The sequence below is a fragment of the Columba livia genome, chromosome 5 (assembly GCF_036013475.1).
Source record: "Columba livia isolate bColLiv1 breed racing homer chromosome 5, bColLiv1.pat.W.v2, whole genome shotgun sequence".
In the NCBI taxonomy this organism is placed as follows: domain Eukaryota; kingdom Metazoa; phylum Chordata; class Aves; order Columbiformes; family Columbidae; genus Columba; species Columba livia.
Window position 1 is genome coordinate 29,981,302 of NC_088606.1, and position 27,633 is coordinate 30,008,934.

The 27,633-nt window shown below is 36.0% G+C and overlaps 1 protein-coding gene across 1 annotated transcript in view; it reads right to left on the reverse strand.

Moving 5' to 3' along the window:
• SCFD1 (sec1 family domain containing 1) overlaps positions 1-27,633 on the reverse strand; it is a 53,173-nt gene that overhangs the window by 15,961 nt on the left and 9,579 nt on the right. The window contains exons 7-19 of the mRNA XM_065064140.1: positions 24,306-24,395; positions 23,079-23,134; positions 21,289-21,374; positions 19,399-19,498; positions 15,851-15,990; positions 15,349-15,439; positions 14,948-15,021; positions 14,306-14,387; positions 7,512-7,608; positions 3,628-3,698; positions 2,647-2,726; positions 2,022-2,084; positions 931-1,006 (exon numbers count right to left, since the gene is read on the reverse strand). Of these exons, the coding sequence (XP_064920212.1) occupies positions 931-1,006; positions 2,022-2,084; positions 2,647-2,726; positions 3,628-3,698; positions 7,512-7,608; positions 14,306-14,387; positions 14,948-15,021; positions 15,349-15,439; positions 15,851-15,990; positions 19,399-19,498; positions 21,289-21,374; positions 23,079-23,134; positions 24,306-24,395 (1,106 nt within the window). The remainder of the gene's footprint in view (positions 1-930; positions 1,007-2,021; positions 2,085-2,646; positions 2,727-3,627; positions 3,699-7,511; positions 7,609-14,305; positions 14,388-14,947; positions 15,022-15,348; positions 15,440-15,850; positions 15,991-19,398; positions 19,499-21,288; positions 21,375-23,078; positions 23,135-24,305; positions 24,396-27,633) is intronic.

Below are 27,633 nucleotides of genomic sequence, written 5' to 3' on the forward strand. Positions count from 1 at the left end.
CTAAAACAAACAAGTTACAGATCAATGATGTCAAAAAGATGCACATTTAATTAGAGATGAGATTTAATTTTATTTAGTTTTGATGTGCTGCATTTCTAAAATAAATTCTGATTCTTACAGTAAGAATGATACTGTGGCGAACAATCTTTTTCTTAGAAATCTTGATGTCAAAATATTACAGAATTAAGATTTTAAACTGTAAATATTTATTGCCATCTGACAAAAGCGCACATTGGAGAAATTACTGTGTCCTCTACAGGGAAGCAAGTTTCTAGGAACCACAATTCAAAATTTCAGCTACAACAAGTTACACAACCAGTGTCTTTTTCTTTGCTGTCTGTTTTCTTTTCAGGTGTGTACATTGAAATTTGTATGCAAGTCATGTCAGAAATATTTTCTAAAGTTCAGTGAATATTTGAAGGTAGCCATGTCATTATAAACACACTTCGATTTTCAAGCACATTTCAAGATTATGGCTGCTGTACATTAGTTATGTGGGAAAACCAGAAATGCTTGAATTTTAATTGAACAGAGAATGAACACACTCAGCCTTTCAGTCACTCTGGAATAGATGCATTTAATACGTGCTGTTCTAAATAAAGACATTGAGGGGTGTTCTTGGTGTTTATGAAGGCCTAGTCTATTTTGAGTATTCCACAGCTGCTCTTTTTATAATGCTAAAATCAGTCTTAATCACACATACTGGAATCTAATTCCTCACAAACAGCGGCATTCAAAGAAAATTTGAACATTATTAATTACTTATCTAAAACCTGGAAGCTACAAAGTGATTGAGCAGAGGTTGATGTTTGTTTTTTTTTTACAGTACAATTAATTTTATTAATATAACAGAGGTACTGAAAGTTCTTTTTCTGAATCTTCACAATACTCATGTGATAGACTTTTTAAAAAATTGGTTTTTAAACTTACTTGTTGCTTCAGTACCAAGTTCTTCACTCCTTCCATTACATACTGTGATCCTGTATTCATAACACGTGAAAACAGACTGAAAACCAAAAAAATGTGATGTGTAAGACCTTACTTTTTTCATTTGCATTCTAAAGCATTATGTTGACATCCAATTCCCACTAAAGTTGATAGGACTTAAGTAGCAAATCATTCAACTTGTCATGAAACATATTCTTCAAACCACATGGCAACCAAGTGCAGGGGAAGGTACCTATAATGCAGCAGTTAGATATTCACCTATCAATGGGAGTCCTGAGTTCTAGTCTTTAATCCACTGAACCGTTTATTTTTGCAATTTCAATAATGTGAAGATTTGAGTGCTCCTTTTAAGTGGGTGTCCTAAGCACCAGAGTTAACAGAGATGCTCAGTGTCTACACTCAACTAAACAGCAATTTTTCCACAAGAGACAGCACTGGAATTCTCTCTAACCACACTGCACCACAGTTTCCTTACGACAGTGAAAGTGCATTCCCGTAAGAGAAGTTGGTAATGAGGATTCAAATCCTTTCAAGCATGAAAAGATCCAAAAGTCCCATAACCTGTATGGGATATATGTACGCTTAGCTCAGTCATTATCTTTTCATGTCCTGAAATAAATAACTGCACCTTTCAACAAGCAGACAGACATCCAGTCTAGGCATGCTAATGAAAGAGCAGCACGTTCTTGCATCCCTGACAGTCTCCAAGCCCTGGTGGGAACCAGTTTTGAATACACAGGGCTATTCTCATCTTCTTCCATTGACTAAATAAGGCTCAAAATGATGGCTGTCATAGATCCGTTTCCTGCTGCCGAATTCTCCTATCTGCAGGTGCAGATGTCACTATATTAAGTTACTTTATGTATTTAGTCACAGATCATTTTATTTTCCTGTGTGTAAGTCCTATGCACTGTTAAGGGGAGATGAGTGCTTGGAATTGTCTGTAACTTGAAGCTTTTTACAAACAGGGAAATGTTTTATTCTAGGCCTTGTACAGCACTAATCACACTTTCAGTACTACTAAAATAAGCTAAAAGAACCCAAAGACTTAGAGAAAATTAACCAAAGCATACCCCAAAGGTTTAGGCGTAGTGTTTCCATAGCTGGTTGGAGCCGAAGCCATCTTAGTGAAAGCTCTGTGAAAGCAGGGACAGAAACCAAATGTTCATGTCATGGCGCACACTGCTATAGAATGTTTCACTCTGGCCATTTGAAAGTAAAAAACTTCTGCTTCTCAAACTCTCAGGAAGTAACTATGTGTTACATACATCCCTCTTGTCTAGGAATACAATAGTTTAGGAACTGAAATGAATTACATTTTATACTTAAAAGACAAAGTCTTATTTTGATACCATGCAAAACTGGAGTAAATGACAAGCAGCGTAGTCCTTTGGTATGAGCCAAAACCTCTTGGGAATCTGAATGTGCACAACTTTTATTTAATTCAGTACATTGTTTCTGCCTTGGATCATTAAATACATTACTGTGTGTCATGTTCAATAGTGTTCTAAACTGGAGTTTAGTTTGAAAATAAGATTTGCATGTATTACCATAACAATGACAGCAAAAAATTATTGCAGAATGAATGTTTAAGTATGATTTAGGATGTATAAGAAATAACACATAATTCTTTGACAACAAGGCTGAGTTCTGTAAAATTACCCAGTCATACCCTCAAGTAGGAGAGAAATTACTTACTTCCACTGTTTTATGTAGTTCAAAGGAGCAAGGTTACAACCTGCATCCATCAATGCTTTTTTATACTGCTCCAAATCAATCTGAAATTATGAAGCAGAGAATTGCAAAAGGTTGAAACTACTCTTAACTCTCTTTATGTGGAAAGACAAGATATCCTTATCTAAATATTAAATAAGCAGTGTAAAGTTATAGCATTAACCAAAGTTTAAAAGTAATTATGAGTCTTAATGCCATCTCCTACCAAGTATGAAAATATAATTTAAAATGATTGTGTTTTTTAAAAACTTAACAATATTCATGGAATAAAATTCTGTGCACTTTCAGATATGGGAACAGTCTTCTATGTTAGCATCTTTTAAAAGCCTGACAGAATACTGGTTTTCGTAAAATGTCACAACAGCAAATAATGAAAATTAAGAGGAGTTAATATACATCTGCAAGAATACTTTCTCTTTGCCTAACCCAACATATTTCTTCTACCACACAGTATTTCTACAATAAAAATCACCATAAGTTCAAAAGAAATACTAAGAAATTGTTTCCCGAATTATTCAGACATTGACACAAGAAGCATTTCAACTTTATTCATCTACTAGTCAACTGATCAAATTATTCTTGAATATTCAAGGATGGAATGAAAAGAGCCACCTTAACGTCTTGGTTTATCTATTTCTATTGCGCAGTGGAGCAGAATAATAGAAAGCATGTCAAGATGTGTCTTGCAGTAACTCTGAACTAAGTATTTCAAAAGATAATCTTCCTTATTACTACTCATTCATATCCTTTCATATCTTTTGAAAGGATGGCTAAGCTTTGTGAGCAGATTCTCCGATAATACTACACAATTTATTTAAAGGTTTAGTATTTCCTGGGCATTTCATACTTCACAGAGAATCAGAACTATCTATTTAGTGCTGAAATGATACCGAAAAATCCTGTGTGGTACAATTTCGTGCTGAAAGCTATAAAGAACATATATACCTCTGAAGGTGCCTGAGCTGAGCTTATGTAGTAGATAAGAAATAATCGCATTTTGTCTTCTGGAGTTCCTGCTGCAGTGGAAAAAAAAATAATTTCAGTTGTAACTATGCTGCTATGTTAATTGCTCTTCAGTAATTATAAATATATATATACACATTCAGACCTCCAATAATGACATTAATCATTATCGATTATACACCCATGGTCTCGTTCAGTGTATAAAATGGTAGAAAGACATCTAGAAATTTTATTAAAAGTTGGGTTAGACTGGCTCACTGTTTCTGAAAGTTTACTTACATTTCCCCCCCTTTGCTTGTAGCAAAAATTAGTCTTCAAATAACATACTAAATCAGTTACGTAGTGGCATGATGTCTTATTTTATGTGGGGGCTGCAAGCATTATCAGGGAATAGATCAATGAAAGGGGGACTAAAGAAAACTCATAAAAATAAAACCCACAGCATATTACTTTTTAGCTCTACAATTTGTTTATGCAGCTCTATGGTTTACTCTACTGAAAAACTTGAGGGCTGCAAAGGCACTTATACAAACTTCTGGTCAGGAAAAAAAATCCTGACCTTCCAAGTTGCCTTCAGGAAGGATTTCACCTCCTGAATCATCTTTTGTCACACCACTCACTGGAGAAAAACACTGCTAAAAATTCTTGGGAAGCATTATCAATAGCAATCAAAATTCACCTCCGCCAGATGAAAAGGGTGGAAGGCCATCCCTGTATTACTCAGACCATAACCTACTACAGCAAATTTTGAACACCATCAACTTTTTTCTAGAAGAAAATCGCTATTAGTACAGACCATAGTTTCAAACAAAGATTTTGGAAGTACAATTTCTGAAAATAAATGCTTCAAATTTGTAATCCAATGCTTAATTAAAAAAGCTTGATACCTTTAGATACAGTACAATATCTTATTAAAATGTACTTTTTGTACTTGTAAGAAAAACAATTTTTTTTTCCAGTTTTTGTTTTGTTTTGTGTTTTCTTCCCCCCTCTATGGAATGTGGATCATGTCAGCAGGGGATCGTTTAATCTAATCTGCAACTTTTGTTTATATGTGAGCATATATTTAGTTTGGCAGAAGTTAAGAGTAAAAGCTGTCATAATGAACATTTATGACTTGGTACAATTTTTTCTGGGAAAGAAGTTTTATTAACCTTTACCAAATACCAGTAAGACAGAAGATCAAGAACTGAAGAAACCTTGTATTATCTAAACCAAAAGCCAACTTTCAAGGTAGACATCCACTTGGAGTTCATTTGCGTACAAAAAGCCCTTGAACATTCTACATATACAGGGTAACTGACTTTGGTTTCTGCCACGGACTTGGAAACTTCATTTCTAGCTTGTTCCAGTACTTTGCTGATCACTAAGTTTCAGTTTCAACTGGAATCCCCCCGCACTCAGCAGCATTTCCTTCGCTGGGCCTATACACCATATCTTCAAAACTCCTAGAAGGTTTCTGCTTGCAGGAGTGTGATAATTTGTCTTACTAAAAGATAATAAACTTTAAAAACCATCTGTGATTGTATTGTGCACACTTCACTAAATCTTAGGAAAAATCACTTTGTTTGGCAAAAGTACTTCGACATACTACTGATGTAAATCATAGCTGTGAGAAATAGCAATAAGACCTGCGTCAGTTGCCTGTAAAATGTTCACTATATTCTTCTAGGCTATGGTCCGTGACAGCATAGAGAGGGGGAGTGCTAAATGTTCTGAAGAAAACTTAACTTGGTAAACCTAGAACAGAACAATTTCATTTTCCACTCAAATCCCAGCCTGCAGCCTTTAGGGCTACTGATTAACTACTAGAGCAAAGCAAAACCAGTAGCTCCCATTTTATCACTCCAGGATGTAACAACATCCACCGCCCTGGAGGCAGCTGACAGCCCTGAGCGGCAGATCAGCACAACACAGTGAGAGGCTGAAGCCTGAAGCTGTTTGGTGGTCAAGTCTGAGCGCTTTTGTGAAGAGCTCTGCAGGTCTGCAGGTGTCATCGTCCCCACAAGCATCCCCACAGATCATGCAAACAAGTGGCTCACCATGGAAAGCACTGGAAGACGAGATGCACCATTCCTTCAAAATACTTTCTGCTGGTATTTCTCAGTGAATTGTGTGATAGGAAGCTGGCCAGTTTCACAAGATGGCGTGCCCGGAAATAATAACTGTGATTTAACTTAAATCCTTTTGCTATATAAACTTATTGTAAACCTAGGGACCGCATATGAAATTCTAATGTGCTGCTGTGAACACCTGAACATTTAGGTTATGAAGGAAAACTCCAGCTTGGAAATCTAATCTTTCTCCTGCATAAAAACCAGGAACTTAACAGGCAGGACTATTGATATGATACATCATCAGGCTTGGAAAACAATTTGCTTTATACTGCAATCTAAAAAACACATAAAAAAATGTGGATTCAGCTAAAAAGTAATTGGTCCAGTAGGAAATACTAGCAAGTGTAATAATTTCTGGTTTTATAACTAAGTTCAAGTGAGCATAAAAGCTGAACTCAAAATAGTACATGAACAGTCAATTCTGAACATGGAAAAGGACAAGTTTGCATTGATCCTTAATACAGGTTATATGTATTTTTATTAGCTTCATATTAGCAATGAATGTCTCTACTGAATTACAACAGATTGATGCCTGGCATTAGATTTTCTGAAAGTCTGTTAGTTTCTAGACTTGATCCAATATGAGATCTGTAAAATTTTAGCTCAGACTTTTACCAATCATGTACTATTTCTTCTACTGCCTTTTGATTCTATAGCACAGACACTAATAAAAGATTATTCTAAACAGTCAGCAGGATTTATGTGTACTCTTTGTATAAATATGAATCATTATACAAACTCCAAGCAGACATTATGTCCAGTGTGTAGCTACAAGACTATGCACATAAGCATGCAGTAACAAAACATTTTCTTTAAGAGAATACTGGGAAAAGAGCAGGAACCCTGCGTCTCTGCAATGCTCGAGGTTTGCCAATATACTTGCCAATATGCAGAAAGGCCAGTGGTCGTAAGTTTTACAATCTTGCTCTGTGGGTTATTTTGTTCCGGCCAACTGGTATCAGATGATATTAAAATCTGTCAGGGGGCTGTGACGTACCTCAGGTTGTGAGAGGTTGAAATGAGAGGAGATGCTGTAAAAAGCTGAGAACCCATTCTGCTCTCAAGCTTCTACAGAAAGACCCCTAGTGACTCCTGCTAATAAAGAACCTGAGTGTCACCCAGTGTGTAAAGCTTTGTTGTGTATGAACCGCATATGAAATAGAGGCTGGGATGCATTGCTCTTGGCTGATGAAAATGGACATGTCACAGTCGAGTCAAGGAGTGCAGAACTTGAGGCGACTCAGTGAACTGGCCAATTTACCTCTCGTTTCCCTTCTCTTCACCTTCTCCCACCCCTCCTTCTTCACACAAGCAAGAAGTACCTACATTACAACTCCATGATCTAATGAAATTCTATGAAATGCCCTCTTCCATGCTGTTTATGAGGTATGTAGGTGTTACAAAACATGCAACAGGATTTTAAAGCAGCAGTATTGTTCAGACCACACAATTCCAAGATACACTAATAAACACTAGAGAAGCACAGAAGTGAAAATATTTTGACATTCAGAATCTAGTAGTTCGGAAAGCATTTTAGTGGAGCTGCAAAAGCTGCCAATATTTTTGATATTACTCAACCAAAATACTAAACTCCCTAGACTGCTACTAAAAATCAAGAAAAAGCTGTTTTCTTTACCAGTCTTGCACAGCTTACACATAAGCTTTTTACCAAACCCTAAGTCCCAGCAGGTACAGATTTCTTGTACATCTTAACAAATTTTATGCCAAGTTCAGATTTAAAGTACTCACCATCTGGGTCGGAAATCATGTCCAGAAGAGATTTATCCAGAGTGGATTTGCTCATTATTTTTTCCTCATATTCAAAATACACATCCAGCTTTCGACTCTGTTTAAGAGTAACTGTTATGGTTAACATCGTAACTCTGTGAAAGAATATTTATTTCCTCTTTAAAACCCTACATAGTTTTTGTTAGCAGGATTGTTTTTAAAAATTTATTTTACAATAAATTGCCAGTAAAAGTAACTAATGCTTGCACAACAATGTGCTTTTACTGACTCTAAGAAGATTGACACTTATATAAATCTCATATTAAAAGTAAAAAACAAGTTAAGTAAGGAATGTCTGACATGCAAATACTAAACTGGCAGAGCAGTTTTGTTTTCAACTATGGTTTTGCCATAGCTGAAAACTACATGCTGTCATATGTAGTGTTATGCTGGTAAAAATAATATTCTAGTGAATATTATATCAAATTTATGTTGAAACTCAAGTCCCTCAGTCAACAAGGCAGTTACTCAACCAAGATGAATGTGTGAAATTCCTGAATATGTTAAGGCATCATCACAGAGGAAAGCTGGCAACTGCCAACTTGGACTGGTACTGACATAACCACCTCAGATCAAAGGCTTGTAATAATTCATACACACCAAAGATGGAGGACTTAATAATTACATTACCTTGCTAATACCAGAAAAGGAGTCTCTCATTATACAGTGACACATGCAGATTAAATTGTGAAAAATCCTTTTTTTCAGGAGGATGGCACAGGGACTGCACAAAATTAACAAGGCAACAGCTTTATGGAAGCCACAGCATGGCCATGCATGCAACTAGTGACCACACTGCAATACATCTGCACAAATTGCCAAGCTTTGTACTTCTTGACCATTGTATCATGAACGTACAATGTAAACATAGCAAAATGCATTCTAAAACTTATTTTCAAAACTTCCATTACATCACAAATCACTATGAGCGCTTGAACATTAAACTGTAGCATCACAACAAATGTTATAACTAGGACTTGCTTACAAAACCTTAATATCCCATAACTAAGTAAATCTTGGTGTCTGGACACATTCAGCCACACATTGGCTCAAAGAGGAGATGGGCAGAATGGATCTCGTTGCCTTGGAAGTGTTTTGACTCCATAACATACCCATTGGGAGACCAAAATTATATTGCCAGAGTGAGGCAAGAGTCACTGAGGCTTTCCTTGGGTTAAGAGATTCAGGAAATTTTCACTGATAACATATAACTGTTATGGTACCGTCTAACCCAGGGCACTGGTTGTTGTAATGACAGCAACAGAAAGACTTCACAAGACTGGTTTCCACATGTTTTTGAATTCTACTAAAATTGTTCCTGAGATCACAAATAAGGAAGTGGAATCTTTAAAAATCATTATTTCACACCCCTCCCCCCCCCAAAAAAAGGAAAAAACCCATACTTCTCTAGCTAAGGATTTTAGGATATCTCACCTTCTGAGTATTTTAAGTTCATAAAAAAAGAGTTGGAAATGAGAATACAAAAAAAAAAGAAGAGGTAAGTCACAATAATATTTTAATACTGAAAGCCTTCGACAATCAGCTAATGATACAGGTAGCTATATAACACTTCTATCACTCACTATCTACTGGACTCATTGAGAAGAGCAGTTACTTGCAGAACAATAACTTAATCTAAAACCTTTGTGGAAGCTTGTAATTAAAGTAAATTACCATGAAGAGTCCTACTTCTAGGGGCAGAAGGGTGTCTTCTGTTTGTCATAGTGACTACAACTACATTTAATGTGTACGAAGTGACAAAAAAGAGCTAGATTTTGTTTCAAGCTATATTTACCTTGAGCTCACGTTAGAAGAGCAGTCAGACAAATTTTGGTCATTATGCTACTGTAAAACCTGTATTCAGGCCAAATTAAAGTGATTACGAGTGGTTATGTTACACTAAAGTCCAAATAGAACCGAACTACCAGCCTTTTTGCAAGTCCTTATTTCAGATGCAATTTGACATTCGGCACGTCAAACATGTTCTGTGACTTCAATTCTACAGCATCTTGGAGACTGTCAACTTTATAGTTTCCTTAACTTTCTCTAGTGAGATAAAATAATTGCAAAGAAACCACTATGATTTTTACTGTTTTTCCATTAAATTCACTTGCTTTTTGTGTTTTAACTACATTTGTATCTCCTTACAGGGAGCTAGATTCAATGTTTTTAAGTTTAAAATATTTTTCCCAGACAAAAGGGCAAAATCCAACAAACAAAGGTTTGTCTTGAAATGTGGAAATTTAATCTTATTAAGACAAATATATTATTGTTGAATTTGGCAATGCCCTTATTATCTTAGCTGGTGACCTGTTCAAAACATATTTATTCAGAAGGCATGTAAAAATGTACAACATAAACCAGCTCCTACTAATTCTCTATATTCGCTTACATATCAACTTTTAAATAAAATTATGTAATTCAAACATTAAATACTTTCAAATGTAAGAATAAATTTACAGTTGTTAACTTACCTGAGGCATAAACTAGGTAAAATTCTTCTCAATCATGTGCAACCTTATGACTGACCAAGATTGCTGAACAAAACAGACTAACTGCAGCAAAGAAAACTCAATGGTTATATATATTTGCTACACTTTGAACCTAAACTGAAACATAAGTGGTACATTTACACTCACTCTCTTCAAAAATGTTGGAAAATTACTTTTGAAGTGTGAACTTAGTACTCTTCGGGGAAAACAAATAAACTCACTCAAAGTCCTAAAACTTCAGCTCCTTAATTTCTATCCACAATAGGGACATCGGAGGTAAGCAGCAACATAAAATTTTTGAGGCTCTCTTTTTGATGCGATGAAAGCACGAACTAAAGAGATGGATCAATATGGTGAGTCTATTCAGCTGCTTCTTCACTGGGTAACTAACAAAGGTTACTGTCAAAGATGCTAAGTAGGGCAATATTTTTCTTATACCAGTTCACCAGGAATTAGATGGTCACCTCAACAAATATATGGATTACAGAATAGCCCTAAACACTACTGGTTACCTTTTGACAGATTTCCCAGATATGCCACATCAATGAGACAGTTACTTCCCAAAAAGCCAGTTTGTCTAAGACGTGTTGATAAGAAGCAGATGTCCCATTTAATTTAATTAAGTACAGTTTTGCTCACTCAAAGCCAAACTCAGACACGCCAAAAGGAAAAGCTGGGGAATAGGAGCTAAACAATCCTGTAGATTAAATAGAGAGACAGCAAAGAAGAGGTTCTCATAGGTGCCAAACTGGCAAGCAGGGTGAAGAAAAATAATAATAAAACCCAATAATAAAATAAAGATCTGTTTACATTTACAGTTTCTGCCTTTCTGCCTCCTGCTGTTGATTTCCTGCTATGACATCTTCTTCCACACCCCCCTCATTCAGGAGACCTTTCTGGCTGCCAGTTCAGGGACACGATTCGCATTGCAGTTGAAGTGCGATGCTTCAGCTTGCTTTGACTTTTTTTTGGTAAATATATTTGTGAAAGCTTTCAACTCGGCATCTTTAGAAAAAGGCTGTTTGTAAGACAAAACTTACTTTAGGGTAAACTACTGAAGTGCATGGGCATCTCTACCTGAGTACCGTACTTCCAAACGAACACAAAATTCCTTCTCTTTTAAGCAGAGAAGTGGAAGCAGGACACATTGAAATCTCTTAGAGGGTCATTTTTGTAAGGACATGTTGGAGACTCTCCTTTTGTCTTTAAAGGACAAAGGTTCTTCCTCTTAGAGAGAGAACATGCAGAAGAAGTTCTCTATGAAATTACTATCTCAAAGATACTGACAGAAAACAACCAGAAATAGCAGCCTCTAGAATAAGTGGGGTGGGTCAGGTCATTACAGTGTGCTCCTGTCAGGAGCAAGAGAAGCTCTGGGAAAAGACTCAAAGTGGCAACTACAGCCGATTCCCTGCGACTGAACTGCACAGAATGATGCTGGAAAGGTCACTGTAACTGAACTCCGAAAAAGCTGTTGTTCACTGGGAAGTTACTCAATTAGTTCTGAACTACAGAAAACCAGCCTGGACCAGTGTGACATATATACTTCACAAACACATATCGTGTCTGTTCACATGGTAAGACAAAAATGTAACTTCATTTAAAACACGATAGTTAAAATGGTGGAATTCCTTTACAAAATATGAATTTGACAATTTGAAAGGCTACTTGGCAACCAGATAATGGAGCCACTCAAAGTATCAGGCCTAGAGATCAAGCAAAATTAGAGATACAAGATAAGAAAATTATGTAGGAATTAAAAAAAAAAACCTAAACCAAAGAAAAGTAAGTAATCTAAGACAGACAACAATTCACATAAAAAGATGCCACTTAAATTCACATGCATAGAATTCTAGCAAGATGTTATGTAATCTACCCCTTCTTCAATTAATAATTTTAGAAAAATGTATATGTACACCTTTTTATATGTCACTATTTAACATACTTCAGTAATCCTAGTATTCGCACTAAAATGACAGGCAAAGACAAGCATCACCTGAACTCTAAATCAGCTAGAAAGATTTCCATAATTCTAGTTCTAAATTTGTTATCTGTTGGGTACAATCCTTCAGTCACCACCTTCTTCAGAGGGAAAGAAAAAAAATCAATGCAAACAAGGATGCGTCTGTTGTAAGCACTGACAATAAATACTTGATAGTTCACTTTATGAAAAAAGTGATGCATTCTTTCCATTATTTCACTAAACACTTAGCTGTGCCAGAAAACTGCCAAGACCCCTGAGTATGTGATTAATTTCTGGTTTCCTCTTGCTGTGTCTTAGAAAATGATCCAAGAGAATGTGGAAAGCAGCTGTAAACTGAACACTAAAATTTGACCACAAGAAAAATTAAATTCACTTAGTATATCTAAAGTAGGTCCTGTAGGATTCTTCGCACTGATATATGAGGGACAATGCAAACAGTTTATTTTAAAGTATGAATGTGCTTTCAGATGATTTTAAAACTGAAAATACAGTAAGCTGGGGAAGAGCATGATGCCATACTAGCTCCTCATAACTAGGCACTTGCCAAAAAAATTCTCTCTTATCATAACCTGATTAAGTTATTTAACTGTATATAAAACCTAATAACCACAGCCTCACGGTGCCATCAGAACTTCTGTAAGAAGAACTGGCTGAGATAGCGTCCTTTTTAAGAGTATTTTTCAAGAATCCATTAAGTAGCATATCATCCTGCACACTAAAATTCCATACCTTGAGAGAGATACTTTTTGTAATGCTATAACACTAGAGAGTGAAAAGAGAGGAGAAAATGGGCAGAAAAAGCACTTGGAAGACACTATATATTCATTCAGCGATATGGCTTAATGTAGGTAAATTCCACAGAAAAAACATGTGCTTCTGCATTAGTTTGAGTTTAAGATAGTTTCCTAAATATCTGGAGATGAAGGAAGTGGTCCTTTCTAAAGTAAGAGATGATACAAACGGACATATCATCAACATACTGAAGAAGCTGCATGCTCATTTGTCTCACAATCATCTTTGACAGCTATAGAATCAGGAGGTTCGGAGCCTGAGCACTTCACAATACCAGAATCAAGGGTCATTTTTGGAGAAGTGGGTCCCCGTTCCCTCGGAGCTCTGTGAGAGCAGGCTCCCAGTCCGGGGAGAGGGCCTGCAGGCCAGCAGGCCAGCACTGCAGTCGAGGGACCCTATGGTAAATATCGACATTGTCGACTTCTACTTATTTTTTTCAATGGTATTAATGTACTACTTTCAAATTGCCAGATATGAGAACTGAAATGCCCAATACTGCAAAGGCACATAAGTTAGTCCCTACAGTCATGAGCCACGCAGACACACTTATATCTCTTTGCCAGCTTTATAAATATGTAAAATTAATTTATTCATTAAAATTCAGAATGAATCCTTTGTGCATTTACAGTGCTTAGTTTTAAAGAATTAAGTAGCAGTAATATGTGAGGACAGATTTTATGCACTTTACAAATGTTAAAGTCAGTTTCAAAACACATTGCCTTCTATGAGTTATAAATAGCATTGGGTAAAATTTTCTAACTATTTATTTTCAGTGAGACTTGGTGCTTGAATCACTTTCAAAAACAGAACTTCAGTGTTTCTGAAAGCCTCATCTATGATTTCTGTTCTCATATTTTGAAAACAGATCCATCTTCCTAGTTATCCTAGTAGTAACCAAGGTCTTTATTTGATCCTGAAGCCATCTGCAAGTTCACTGATACAAGAGCAGCAGATTTAAACAGGAAAGGGGACAGGCATCCTTCTGAAGTGCTTAAATTATGCACAGGACATCTAATATGGACCCAGTGGGAAAGATCAGTTTAGTAACTTGCATCATTATTGCCACACTTCTATGTATCAGTTTTGTTGATGAACAGTAAACAGTATCCTTCTGATAAACACATACAGAATGGAAAATTGCTTGGACTAAAGTCGTAACTTGCCATGACACATCTCCAAAGCAAACGAGACGCTTCCATCATAAACTGATTTTGGAAAGACTTCAACCCACACCAAAGGTTATGCCATCATAAAAAAAATGAGAGCATACCAGTAAATTCTGATAAGGAAGAAATGATACGTTCACACAGAGGCATTCAAAGTTCATTCCCTCTCACCCTTCAACCGTAAATAGTTACACAGTGATTTCTGTAAAAGGTAGCACAGTTGAGAAGGCCCACTTTCTTATTCTACTTCACCTGCTCAAATGTGTTTCTCAAGGTAAGGAGCAGTACTGATAGAAAACTGAAGCTGGAGAGCAATCGTACCTTTATATGCTCCAAAACGGCTGTTGCAACATTTGTATGAAGATCAATGAGCCTCTTCTTTTCCAGAAGTTCTGGAAGAGAGCTGAAGAGATTAAATACAAACTAACCTGCTGAGTTGCACAGTTAGTTGAATTGTGTATTGTGTAAATTCATAGAATCATAGAAGAGTTTAGGTTGGAAGGGACCCTTAGATATTATTAAAATTAAAAATTATACAATACAGTAGGATTGGAACTAAAAAATTACCAAGTATAGATGTAATGATTCTCATAGCAGAAGGACGTTATCCACATGTTTCACTAACAGTTCTTTTTAAGGAAGGAATGCAGAGGTAGGAAGCTCTTCTGGTGGAAGTGTCAGCAAAGCTATGATGCGCTTAAGGTTATTCAGCTTTTCTGAGGAAGCACTCCAAAGTCATGTGCACAGGGCTCACACACACGCTGTGGAAGTCACATGGGCAAGTACTTGTCTAGGACACTGCATTAAACTTCACCATAATTATAAAGTATTTAAACTCTATTATTGAGCTGAATAGCCAATTTTTAAAGCTAGTTAATTCAAAAGATATTAAACGCAAAATGACAGAAGGAATTAGAAATGGTTCCCAATTAATTAAATAATAATGCACTGTTGATTACTTACCTGACAGCTGAAGTTAGCTTGGCTGTATTGTCGGAAAGCATACTTATTGCTCCTTCATCCTCCCCTTCTATACCCTGGGTTTTGAGGAAGGGTTTGGAAAGACGAATAAAAGTTGTCATAATAAACAGCAAGACCACACATGCAAATACAGTCAGTGCGTTTAAAAACTATTTTCTCATAATGGCATTAAAGTCTGGATCACGTTTTACAGTTATTATGGAAGCTATATGTGTAATGCCAATAAATGCAAGACATTGAACCTCCTCTATTTTTAATATTGTATTATGCCTAAAATTCAGTATGTCCTGACAAGTTTTGTGTGTGTGGTGACAGAATGGACTAAGCATCTCTACAAGTCCTGTTATGCCTTGCATAAAACACATATAGGTGATAAAACTTACCATGATACTTTTAAGTCTTTTGACTTCATCTTCTTGAGCCCTATAGGATTCCAGTTCTTGCTGAACAGACTCAGCTACCTCTGGAAAAGGACTAACGTGACACTCTGCATTAGGCTCCTCAGTTAAATCAACTTATTGCAATACTAGAACCAGAGAGGTTGCATGATCAAGATGATAATGAAAACGTTTTCAGAAATACCAAAACCCAAATCATGCAACAGTATCAAATCAGTGAAAATAATAATATCTCACTGTAAGTTTACTTAAACTTTCTATGAAATATTCACTGCTTTCAATATTTTTATATAATTTTGATAAGAACAATTTTGTGCTCTGTAAGAAGCTAATATACAATTAATAATACAATACTGACAAAGATCATTCCTCAAAAAAACAAACTTAAAAAATATTTTCAAAGAAGCTTAAAAATAGAACAAACGTACTATGAAGAATACTTAGAATTTTATTGACTAAATATAAACTCTGTACCATTATAGCTTACCTGCCCTTATGCTTTTGCCAGAATTTATCAGATGCAGTTAAATCATAGGACTTCTTATTTTTTTTCTTAGGTCTAGCACCTGCTGGAGAACTTTCTGTTCCTGTTGATTCTTCCAAGTTAACTCGATTCAAATGGAAATCCTAAAAAAAAGACAAATCTTGTGTAAATATTTGACAGTTTTAAATTATTTAATGTCTTTTATACTCAACAAATTATCTTCCAGAATACTTTCTAAAAATATTAACACAGATGATTATAAGAATTTCTTAAAAGGGCAGGAAACAGTTTACCAACTAGGTAATAACAACAGCAATGTCAGAACTCCAAAATTACTCACATTTATTGAAAAAATGCCTAACAAAGAAACTAATGCTAAACAAAGACATCTGATTGCCTCACATGCAAGCAGTCCTCTGACACCTGACTCTGAACACTGTTTTCTGTACAGAAAATAAATTACTTAGCAATAACTGAGCTCTAACAACTGACCAAAACTTTAAAGCAACAAGAGTTTGTTTTGCAGACAAAAAAATGTTTGAGGCTAAATTTTGCTTACACAGCTACAGCAAATGTATCAAAGCTGCAAAGCTCATGACATCAGCAACAGGAATCTCCACTGTGAGGACTATTTCACTGCACCTTCACAGCTTTTTCCATGTTTTTCTAAACACTGGTGAAATAGTGAGTGCATGATAAAGCAACAGCTTTCAAGAAAGCTGCTATTTCTCCATATAGTTTTTCTTCTTCCATAGGCACATGAACCTAGAAACTACATTTTTTTGCTAGATGACAGTTATGCTCACGCAATTATGTCAGTGCGCTGCTCCCTGTGCGTCTTCTGGTTCTTTCCCCCACTATTGCTACGGACAGCTCTGTGTTTTCTGCTGCATACAGATTCCTTCTGGTTTTCAACAAAGATTAATGAGTATTCCACTTGCTGACTTTATTCTAACCCTTTTCAAGAACGCTTAAAATTTCAGAGGTGCTCTTTGCTTGGCAAATAACAATAAGAGGCAAATCTTCAACTATAGAGAATCTGCTGCAAATCTTTTAAAACATATTTTTCCAGAAATAAAACTCCACTTTATTATGTTCATTACAGTACACAGAACTAGATCACTGTAATAAATTTGTCAAATAAAATTAAAAAATGTTTCTAGTTATCCCTTGGCAGAGTTTACACTTAAAATGAAATACTATAAATGATCCATTCCAAAATAAAAACAAAATCAAGTAGCTACTCAAAGGAAGCACATGCAGTCAGTGAGCACAAACCTCATCTCACAAGACTTGTTTAATGCTTCATCAAAAAAAGAGTATATTTCAAGTACATATGTTCGATGAAAACTTAAAGGAAAAAAACATCATTTGATTGCAAATCCAGCTGTAATTTTTGATGGAGATCTATGTTTTGTCTCAATTTAACTCACCAGTGACCAAGTTAGTTTCCAAGTTAAATTTGGCATTTACAAGTTTTACCAAAATGATTCTTACTGACTACAGTGTTCTTCCTTTTGCCTCCCCGTTTTGTCTTTATAAGGCTTTCTATCCAGGTCTCCAATTTTCCTGTATCTACTCCTAAAATGGTTTTCTATTCTGAAATGGGAATCTCTTCATACAAGCCTGTTTATGTGTAGAAACACCATCATTATAATCTAAACAGATGTAGCACACAACTTTGTGGCTGGATTAGCATTTAGTTCAACACCCCACAAAATCCCTGGACCATTGTAACTGAGAACTTAAGCGGAAAATAATTTATTTGAAAGTACAGTTTACATAATCATCGCCTTGGTAACATTTTCGTGGTTAAAATTTATGGCATTTTAAAAGGCTACTGTGGTTATTTCATGAAACATTATGCTCAGTACATGAAGAACCTGGCATGCTTGCCTTTAAGATGAATAACTAGACTGGTTTTGAAATTAAACTATTCTCTTTGACATGGAATCACAGGCCACTTGGTTACAATTTCACTAGACAAATTCATCATCCTATCAACTCAGTCAAAACTGAGAAGCAACATGCAACATTTAACCGTTTGTTCCAGAGAAACAACTGAAGCCTGATGCAGTACAAATGACTACCCAAGGATCTTCAAATCATTCTTTTAGTGTTATTCTACTACCCCTCCACACTTGCAGCCCTAGTTCTCCTCGGCTTCCACTACGTCTCTGATCCCTCTGCACCCTGATGCACCAAAGCCCTACCTCAACATGTGCCTGAGGCTGCCCAACCCTGACTTCTCTACCCAGCAGCTGAGCAGGAGGTAAATACCTGGAGCGCTGCATGGATTTACTAGCTATTAAGTGAGTATTTGCTGATTAAGTGGTTGGCAGGTAACAAACTGAAGCGTAGACCTTGTGAAATAGCATTTACAGCCGTAAAAATTCTTGTTTGGGTTTCCATCCCCTACTTGTTCACTGATTTTTCAAAAGAAACCTGCAGAAATTCGGTACTTCTATTTGCAAGTGTCTGGCCAGTTCAATCATTATTGAAGAAAACACAGTGCAAATTGTGTTTTCTTCATATATGCCTTTCCTAAAGAAACCAGGCCAACAATTGTCTATTTGTAAAAAGCACCCTTAAGATGAAGGGACTTTTTATGAAAAGTGAATTACATAAAATAGAATTTTAAAGTGTCCTAAAGCATCCCATTAGTGCTAAAATATTTTCATCATGGCAATGCAAGTTTCTGGACAACACTGTATGTATGGCTATGTATGACTATATATGTAGGACTATACAGTTCACAACCAACTTTGTATACAAACACATATGTGCATGTGCACATTTTACCTACTCCTCTAATAGTCTCAACAATAAAACCAAAATATTCCTCAAAGCTAGATACTGAAATGATTTGCATGTGTAACCCTGCCATATAAAAAAGCCTCCAGACAGTAACTATTCTTACTCACATTATCTTCTATTATTTCATCCATAACTATATATAAAATGCATAAATCTTAGGTAACTAATATTTGCTTTCATTCAAGTACATTTCTACTACTAATTTGATACAGTAAACTTGAGGAAACAGAAGTGGTTTATGGCTATCTGAATTTAAAAAAAAAAAATTAAAAAATTCTATTTTAGATTCCTCACAGTAGGGTCATTATACCACTTGGTAACTCTATACTGAACACCTACACCACCTTGTGGAGAAAACCAGAAATAGGTATTTTTAGAAATTCAAACTAACACTAAATCAGTTTAAAAACCCGATAAAAGCATTTATTTTTCAAAACTGAATTGCACCTGATGGCATCTGGAGTTTACATAAAAGATCATGAACTACTGAAGAAAAAGCTAGGATTGTTGAATTACCTATCTTTTGATAATATCAAGATTTCTACATTTTAACCATTTTAGAAGTTCTTGCTAAATAAACCTTCTAGAGAAAATCTTCTAAATCATTTTTTACTAAACAAGTTTCACATAAAACAGACAAACGAGATTTTGGATTAAGAGAGAATATGGTATTAAATTTTATAAAAAACTGAATGAATAAATAGTTTCAGTAACAAGATCAGATTTATTCTTACCAGAACATCATGCACTAAAGCTTGGTATGTCCATGTGTGATGTAGAGGAGTTGCTAAATCTATGTTTCTGTCAACAAGGACTAATAGGGGCCTTTGGAAGCTGAAAAGATGACACTGTATTAGTACTTCTTTAAACATGGTTAGAACGCCTCAGTAACATCCTGAGTGATAACAACTACCTTCTATATCATATTTCAAGTTAAAAGCCAAACTGCCTACTGCAGAGTTCCTCCAGCCTTCCCCAAAGCATCTGGGGCTGATCACTGCCAGAAATTCCATGAAATGCTGTCTTAGTACAAAATAAAATAATCTTTTTATCATTACTAAGTGAAATTAACAATGCATAAATGTTGAGCAGAAGTCAGAACACTGAATAGTAACTAGCTTTTTAGGTATTAACTAATAACTCCTCCTACGGGTACACATTTGAGTCCCAAACAACTGTTTGAGTGGGTAATATTTAACCTTTATAGCCATCATGAACCTCAAATACAAAATCTCTCTCTCTAAGGTTTTTAATTTATTTTTTTTCTTTGTATATGAAATTCATAAAGAAAAAATATGAACTTCTGAGGTGCATTGTGTTAATTCCATCAATACTCAATTTAGTGGAAAAAAGTATGTGGACATGCCTTAATGTCTTGGGTTATGATTACATGAAACATTTATAGTGAAGATAGGAAGGCTGTGAATTGACAGAACATTATTGCAACCATTTCCCTTAAGCACATTAACCCTATAGTAAATGTGATGGCCAAATTACAATGTATTTGGAGCAGAGTAAAAGCATGTTAATTCCATGCTCTGGATGTCCATGCAGTAAGTATTTTCAAGTAGATATATAACCTCAAGAGCTTTAGTCACCTGATTCTGAAAACCAAACTAAACATTTGAAGCCATTTAGCTGGTTCCCATGTTTCCCTTTCCCTGCATTTTGATTTTCTGAGGGCAATGATGCTACACTATCGGGAAAACAAGCCAGTGGTTAGAATTCACTTCCCATGAAAATGAGGGAATTGGTATTTTACAACTATTCTCTCCTAATACCTTTCGAGCTCATTCCATTTTGCAACCCTTGACGGTTTTTGTGTCTTTTATCCAAGTTCTGGTCTTAATTTGTAACACAAATATGACTACTATTTTATATCCAGTTACAAGATCATAACTGTTTCCTACAGTATTCTCAGTACATCTCCTCACCTTTCCAGTACCAGTGTAAACTCCTGTAACACACTTTCCTAACGCAGCCTCTGAAGTATTCAGCTATCTGGGGGCATCGGTATACACAGGAGGCTACAGAGAACACATTGTCAGATACATACGAGCATCCACAATGTCTCTTCTCACCTCTCTTCTCAAAGGATTCAAATGGTCATGACTTAAGAGTCCTTAACCATCTAATTGCCCAAGTGGTAGTCCTTAAGCAATCCTCCTCTGGTAGAATTTAGGGGTTGGCTGAGAAATACCTGCTTTAGACATAACGACAACCAATAACAGTGCTCACAAGTGAGAAAATGGGTATTTCCCTTCAATGGACTAAAGGTTGCTCACAGATATGTTCAGACAGCCAGCTGCATATTGCGGTTCTTGTCAACTGTGTGGTTTTGCAGGAGCTTGGTTCTTGCTGGGTTTAAAGGCTGAACAAAACTACCCAGTTTGTTAAATAATTCCTGTCTCACTGACCTAGGAGTGCACACTTATTAGCTATAAAAGTTTTCAAACCACTTATGCTAAGAGACTGGAAAACTTGCTCAAGAGTATATAAATTCTTTTAATATAGATTTTGAATCAAATTCTTGTAAATACAATTTTCACTACAGTGGTGACTTATGCTAATATGCTAACTGAAATATGAAAAACAAAAATACATAGTTATTACTAACACCATACCTGAACTGGCCAGTTCCAAGTGCGTCACCTGTAAAAAGACTGTTTCTGGCATCTCTTAGATTCTCTCTGAGCTTCTTATCTAATTTCTGAGGGGGGGAAAAAGAAACAAAACAGCTTTTAACAAACAACAAACCAGCTGTTTCCTAACCCCTTTGTAAGGTGAACATTTAAAGATGTATTGTGTTGTTTTGGTAGTTTACAGATGTCTTAGCTGCAGGAAGTCTAGATCCACTGCACATGTGAAAGAATGAAATCTCTTCTTTCTATTTTCTCCCTCCAGCATTTATAGCTGCTTGTGGTTGAACCCGAGCTAGCAATACAACCACGAGAACTGCTCACTTACCCCCTAACCCCCACCCAACAGGGGAGAGAATAAAAAGGGAAGGGAGAAACTTGGACTGAAACAAACACAGTTTAACAAAATAACAAAATACCAATACACTGCTAGTAAATATATATATAATAGAAATAAAAGATACTCAAGGTAATTCCTCATGAACTCTGTCCACAACTGAGCAGCCAGTCCCAGCAAGCCACACCTGGTCCAAACAGCTGATCCCAGAGAGAGAAAAGAGAAGAAAAAGGCAGAAAAGCCCAGAGGCCTCTGCAGGATGGCAAAAGGCCAAGCTAAATGTCTGGACTGAAACTCCCCCACCTCATTAGCAAGAGCAAGAGACAGCGGAAGCGCAAGAGAAAAAGCTAAACAACCTGGAAGGGCAACTCTCCTTAAATCATTAGCATGACACTAATGGAGTGGAATACTCTTCTTGATCAATCTGGATGTCATTCAAGCTCTGCCCTGCCTATCTCGATGCCTCACACCTGTTAGAAGACCACTCAGAATGCCCTTGGCTCTTACACCAGAGCAATCAAAAACATTAGTTCTGTGCTAGGGTGTTACCTGCTTGTTCTCAATCTAAGTCCAACTAATGAGCATGCTTGCTACGAAAAAGTTTCTAAATGCATGAAGACAATTAACCCATTTTCAGTCAAACCAGCACATAGCTATATCCAGGACTACATAGAAGATGCTTCCTTTATGTCCACTAATCTCCTTCCTGACAGTTAGCACGCCTTCCCTAAACATGTGAATAGAAAATACCAGTAGGAGGCACCAAGAGAGAACCACAGCAGAAGCAGCAAACTGGGCAGTCAGATGCTGCCACATTGTGTTGCATAAAAATGAGATGACCCTCAATATGAATGCATGCACACTGAATGCTTAGCTCTAATCAGTATTAAGACTTCACTGACAAAGAAACACATGAGGAAGACAGAAGAAACAAAACACAGTGACTCCTAATGAAGACAGTGCTGCAGATATTTTTAATTTAGTTTGGTAATTTCATCCCTACTTGATGATCAAGTTCAATGTGAGCTGGTCCAATATAATAAAAACGTCTTGCACTGACGTGGTTTTCCACTAAGATAAATAAAAATGTCTTACCAAGACACACAGAAAAACCCAGGCCAGACAGCCACTTTTTAAGCTGTGTAGATATAGCTTAATGGTTGTAGTTATAATGCCTGACAGAAAATCTCAATAAACTCTAGATTAGGAATGATTGTTCACATTTAAGTTTCTCATCAGCTGATTCCATAATATTACAATTTCTACAGATGAGTTCCATAGAACTGAAATCAGAGAGGAAAACTGGTGTATCTCCTTTCCAGTTTTATTTCCTTCATAGGGAAAAGGATGACACTAGATCTCTGCCTAGTATTGAGAAAAGTAAACAAGCTCTTAGGAAAGTTTTAAAATGATACTTGGTTAGAAAACAGTTTCTTACCACTGCCACCATTTCAGCTGCAGTTCCTCTTGAGCATCTGATTATAGGAATAGCTCCTAATAAAAGATACATTGACTGCTACTTGCATTATAACTTTCAGATTATAAGTTAGTGTACTTTTCATAAAACAAATTTTTAGGAACATTCTGAGGTGAAATTTTTCAAGTGGACAATACAAACATATTAAATATTTATCTTGTGGTCTTTATATATGAAACAAAAAATACTATATAGAAATATCAAATAAGGTTTTACAAAAGAAGGTGAACACCTCATACAGCAATTTATGAGAAAGATAGTTACTGTACTGTGGAGGGGACATTGTCTCACATAGAAGCATTAAAACTTAGTTTCAAAAGGTGAGAAGTCCCTTAAAAACAATAACAAGCACTATAACACCACTACCACAATATATCCATTACAACTCATGCAGAGTAACGTTATTTTCAAAAGCGCATTTTTCATTGGCTTTCAGGTGTCAAAACCTTCAGCTACTGTTTCTCACTTATCTATATAAATATGAAAATTCAAATACCATAGAGTTTAAGTGACTGAATAAAGGAGACTTATTTTGTAACATGCTAACATTTGAAAGAAATCAACAGGTCCAAGGGAATCTCTCTTGAACAGACTGCCCTGTAGCATTCCTGCAAGGGAAGCTGGGAATCGCTATCTCTGACTGAGATAAGTCCAGTGAGAACATAGATTAAATGTCATGAAAAATCCCAACACAATAAGTAAATTTAATACATCTTCCTATCCTGTATTTCAGGTAGATCTTTGCAGGGTTTGTGTGAGGGATTATTTTTTCTTCTTTTTCTGTTTTGCCTTTTTTTTTGGTTGTTTGTGTGGGGTGTTTTATTTGTTTGCTTTTGTTTGTTTGTTTATTTTTTGAGAGCTACAAAGCCAAACTCAAAGCACTATTGCTCTTCATTGCAAACTAGGATTTTGTAAAAACAATGAATTCAAACCTTTGCACTTCAGTATTATTCTCCCATTGATACTGAAGACTGACACTCAACTCCCATGTAGGGCAGTCTTTACTGTCTTTTGCAGTGATGTATAGTAATGATTTGAGAAACCCACTCCACAAACTATTTCTGTCACAGATCTAATTCTGCCTTTAATTTCCTATATGGAATCACTCAAATTCTAGGCATCTCATTGAACATGGATCTTTTCTAAAAGGAAAACATATGGAAAATATGCTAGAATTTTAAAACTTACCAAGTGTAACAAAAAAACAGAAGAGACTATCAACAATAGTGTCCATTATAGTTTCCATTTCTGTGTCCGTTATATCTGGTCGGTTAATGGCTAGAACAGTGTGGAAAAGAGTTAAGAATAGGGTTAAAGAAGTTTATGCCACTTTAACACTGAGAAATCGATCCTCTTCTTACCTAATGGTTGTTAATAGCCAACAGCTTTTGTTGCAAAGAGACTAAATCATGAAATTTCCCTGTTAGCACATCCATTGGCTTTTTCTCCCCCCCCTTTCTTTTTCTTTTTTTGAGCAAAATATGGGAGAACTTAATTATTGCTCACCGTATAAAGTCAAACACTGCACAATCTTTTCCAATAGTCTCTGACAATGCATACTGTAACTTCTGGATTGTGTTAGTATTACATTGTTAAAAACCTCTCATAAAACCATATTACAGAACAGAAATGGTTGTCCACTTGGAAACCATTTTTCAGATATAAAATCCTCAAGAATTACTTGTGTAATTTAAAGAAAATCACAGTATGCAGTTATCTATATTTAAAGATTCTAAATCCCACCTCTTGTGATAGACATTCCTTTTATTTTATATTCTTTTTTTTTTTCTTTTTAAAATAAATTTAATGTCAGTCCCCTGGTTAGGGATAATTCCCAAGTTCTAAAACATTTCACACTGCAGATAGAAAGATTTCCCTCACATATTTAGGTCAGAACAAAAGACACGAAGCAACATTTCTAATAAATAATTAATACTGACAAGAGTGCAATAGCCAACAGGAAACATCAAACCTAATCTTATCATAGGTCTCAAGTCAAGCACTACCTCAGGACTCATGCCATAAATCCTATCTTCCTTTTGTTTTATTTTACCTCTAAAAATTTCTCAAATAACTACCTATCTTACATTCTTTCTTCAAAAATGAACTTTAAAGCTTTGAACAATAATAAGCCTTCCATTCCAAATTTATGCATGGCCAGCCATAATAATTCTCTTACTTTAAAGGTACTTTTGTTCTCTAAGAACTTTAGAGAGATGGATTACATCAGCAATTCCTATCAGCAGCTATACTTAGTAAGCCACGCTTTCTACTAGGCTTCCAGGATGACAGCAGCAATAGAAGTGCTCCCTTCAGCACTTTTTTTATTCTGAGTTCAAGTTTCTGAAATATCAGCACCAAGAAAGCCAGACTGTTCCCAATATCTGTATTTTCCTGTAATGACAAAGTTTTGAAGTTAACTGAGGCTATCATTCTCTAGTTCTCTCCAACTAATGTGCTCTTCTTACCTCCCAGTTTACAGGGCAAAAATAATCTTTTTTTTACTTCCTTGCCTTTCTCAATTTTAGAATTTAACTCCCTCCCTATTATTATGTTTAAGGTACTCATTTATGATGTTCTAGTAAACTGCAGAGTGTCAATGCTTTCAAATTTTGTGTAACATGCATATTTTATGAGCACATTCCTTTTTTTCTTTTTTTTTTTGTATCATAGGAATCAACACAAATATTCAATATTCCTGCTCTTTAGGTCAACCTTTGACAAACTCCATTAATAATCTTTCAGTAAAATGTTCTATCATGTTTTATATATACACTCCTCTTCGCTGTAACAAGCTTATTGGAGATGTATCTATTACAGAAAAGCAAGCTTAGGTCTCCTACATTTTCTTGGTTTACAAAATTGATCCAAATTTGGTAAAAAAGCATTCAAATAGCATCAAACAGGATGCTAGGAACATTGACTTTATGCCAACATTACCCATTTACTCTTCCTTCTACTCAGTCATAGAAAAATAGAGCCAAAGGGAGCCTGAGGCATTATCTAGTCAGACCTCTTGCCCAAAGATGAGGTAAACCTACGTTATTTCTGTGTCTAAACCAATTCCAAAAGCCTCCCGTTCATGAAAATGCCCTAATATTTATAGGTAATCTATTATAATATTTCGCTACCTTTCATGTTAGAAAGTGCTCCTGATATCTGACCAGATTCTTGTTGCAATTTAAGCTCATCACTTCTTGTCCACTACTACATGTGTTATCACCTTGCTGTCTGTGAAAGCCTTTTACATGACTGAAGAATGTTATCACACTTATTTATTCTGACGTTACCTCTCTACAAATGCTGTCATACAGCCAGGAAATCAAGAAACTGAAAATTAACCCTTTTTGTTATATTTGTTGTTAGTTCACCCATTCAGCTCCATGCATGGCCACACATGGCAGTGCTTCTGCAAGAACAGCAGCTGTCTTTCATCACTGTCAGATTTGCACTGTATGCAGATTACAAAAACACAAAAAACTGGCAGTTTCCTGCTAGAGTTGCTCTCCAAAGACAAAAAAGACCCTTCTCCTGCACCCCTGCACTCCTACTATCTGCCTGTATCAGATCTAGAACTCACACAGCATGATGGATCGGCCCAGCGACTAATGGAAAACTAATCACTCTCTACGGGAGATTAGATTTCTGTTCAATCAGCTTTTGGAAATAGCCCACTTCTAGATTGCTTTAAATATAGTGTGAAATCACTTGTTGTGTGGCAAATTTCAGAGGCCCAGGAGAAGAAAACAAATCACACAGAAACTGACAGGTTCAAAACATTTTCAGTCATTTTAGTTCGAATTCCATGTTAGCTATCACAAACACATAAAACCCCCAAGTATTACTAAAACTCTGATTTTACTAAAATCTGAAAAAAATGAAAAGTCTGCTTTTCAAACAAAAATGCCCTTCATTTTGACAATGGAATCAATCCCCAGCATGAGACAGAATTCAGTATTACGGATTCAGTTTTACAGAAAGGTACTGACATTAGAAATCGGGCAAGAGAGGAGAAAATTCTCACTGCTAAATGTCAGGCATATGGACTTCTCATCTCTAACAGGTCACTACTGAGTATTCTGTGCATCCAAATAAACCAGGAATTAACTATGTGAAGCTTTCTGGAGACACTGCGACTACACTAAAGCACTGAGTATAGTAGTATATATGTTGACATGAGCTGCTGTTAACACCATAGGTCACTGACCTAAGGCAGCCACTCACTCTTCCTGCTTGGTTCCCAAAAAAAGTCCAACACAAGTCCCAAGAAAAGGAAAAAAAAAAAAAACAGTTCCACGAGACTGACTTGACTTGCAACTCCAAAACTTTACAAAGAATCTGGCACGCTTGGCTCGCATGTTTGCAGAAGCAATCAGCATTTCACAGAATCACAGAATCAACTGGGTTGGAAAAGACCTCAGAGATCATAGAGTCCAACTCTTGGTCCAACCTCAGTCCGTTTACTAGATCATGGCACTAAGTGCCAAGTCCAATCTCAGTTTAAAAACCTCCAGGG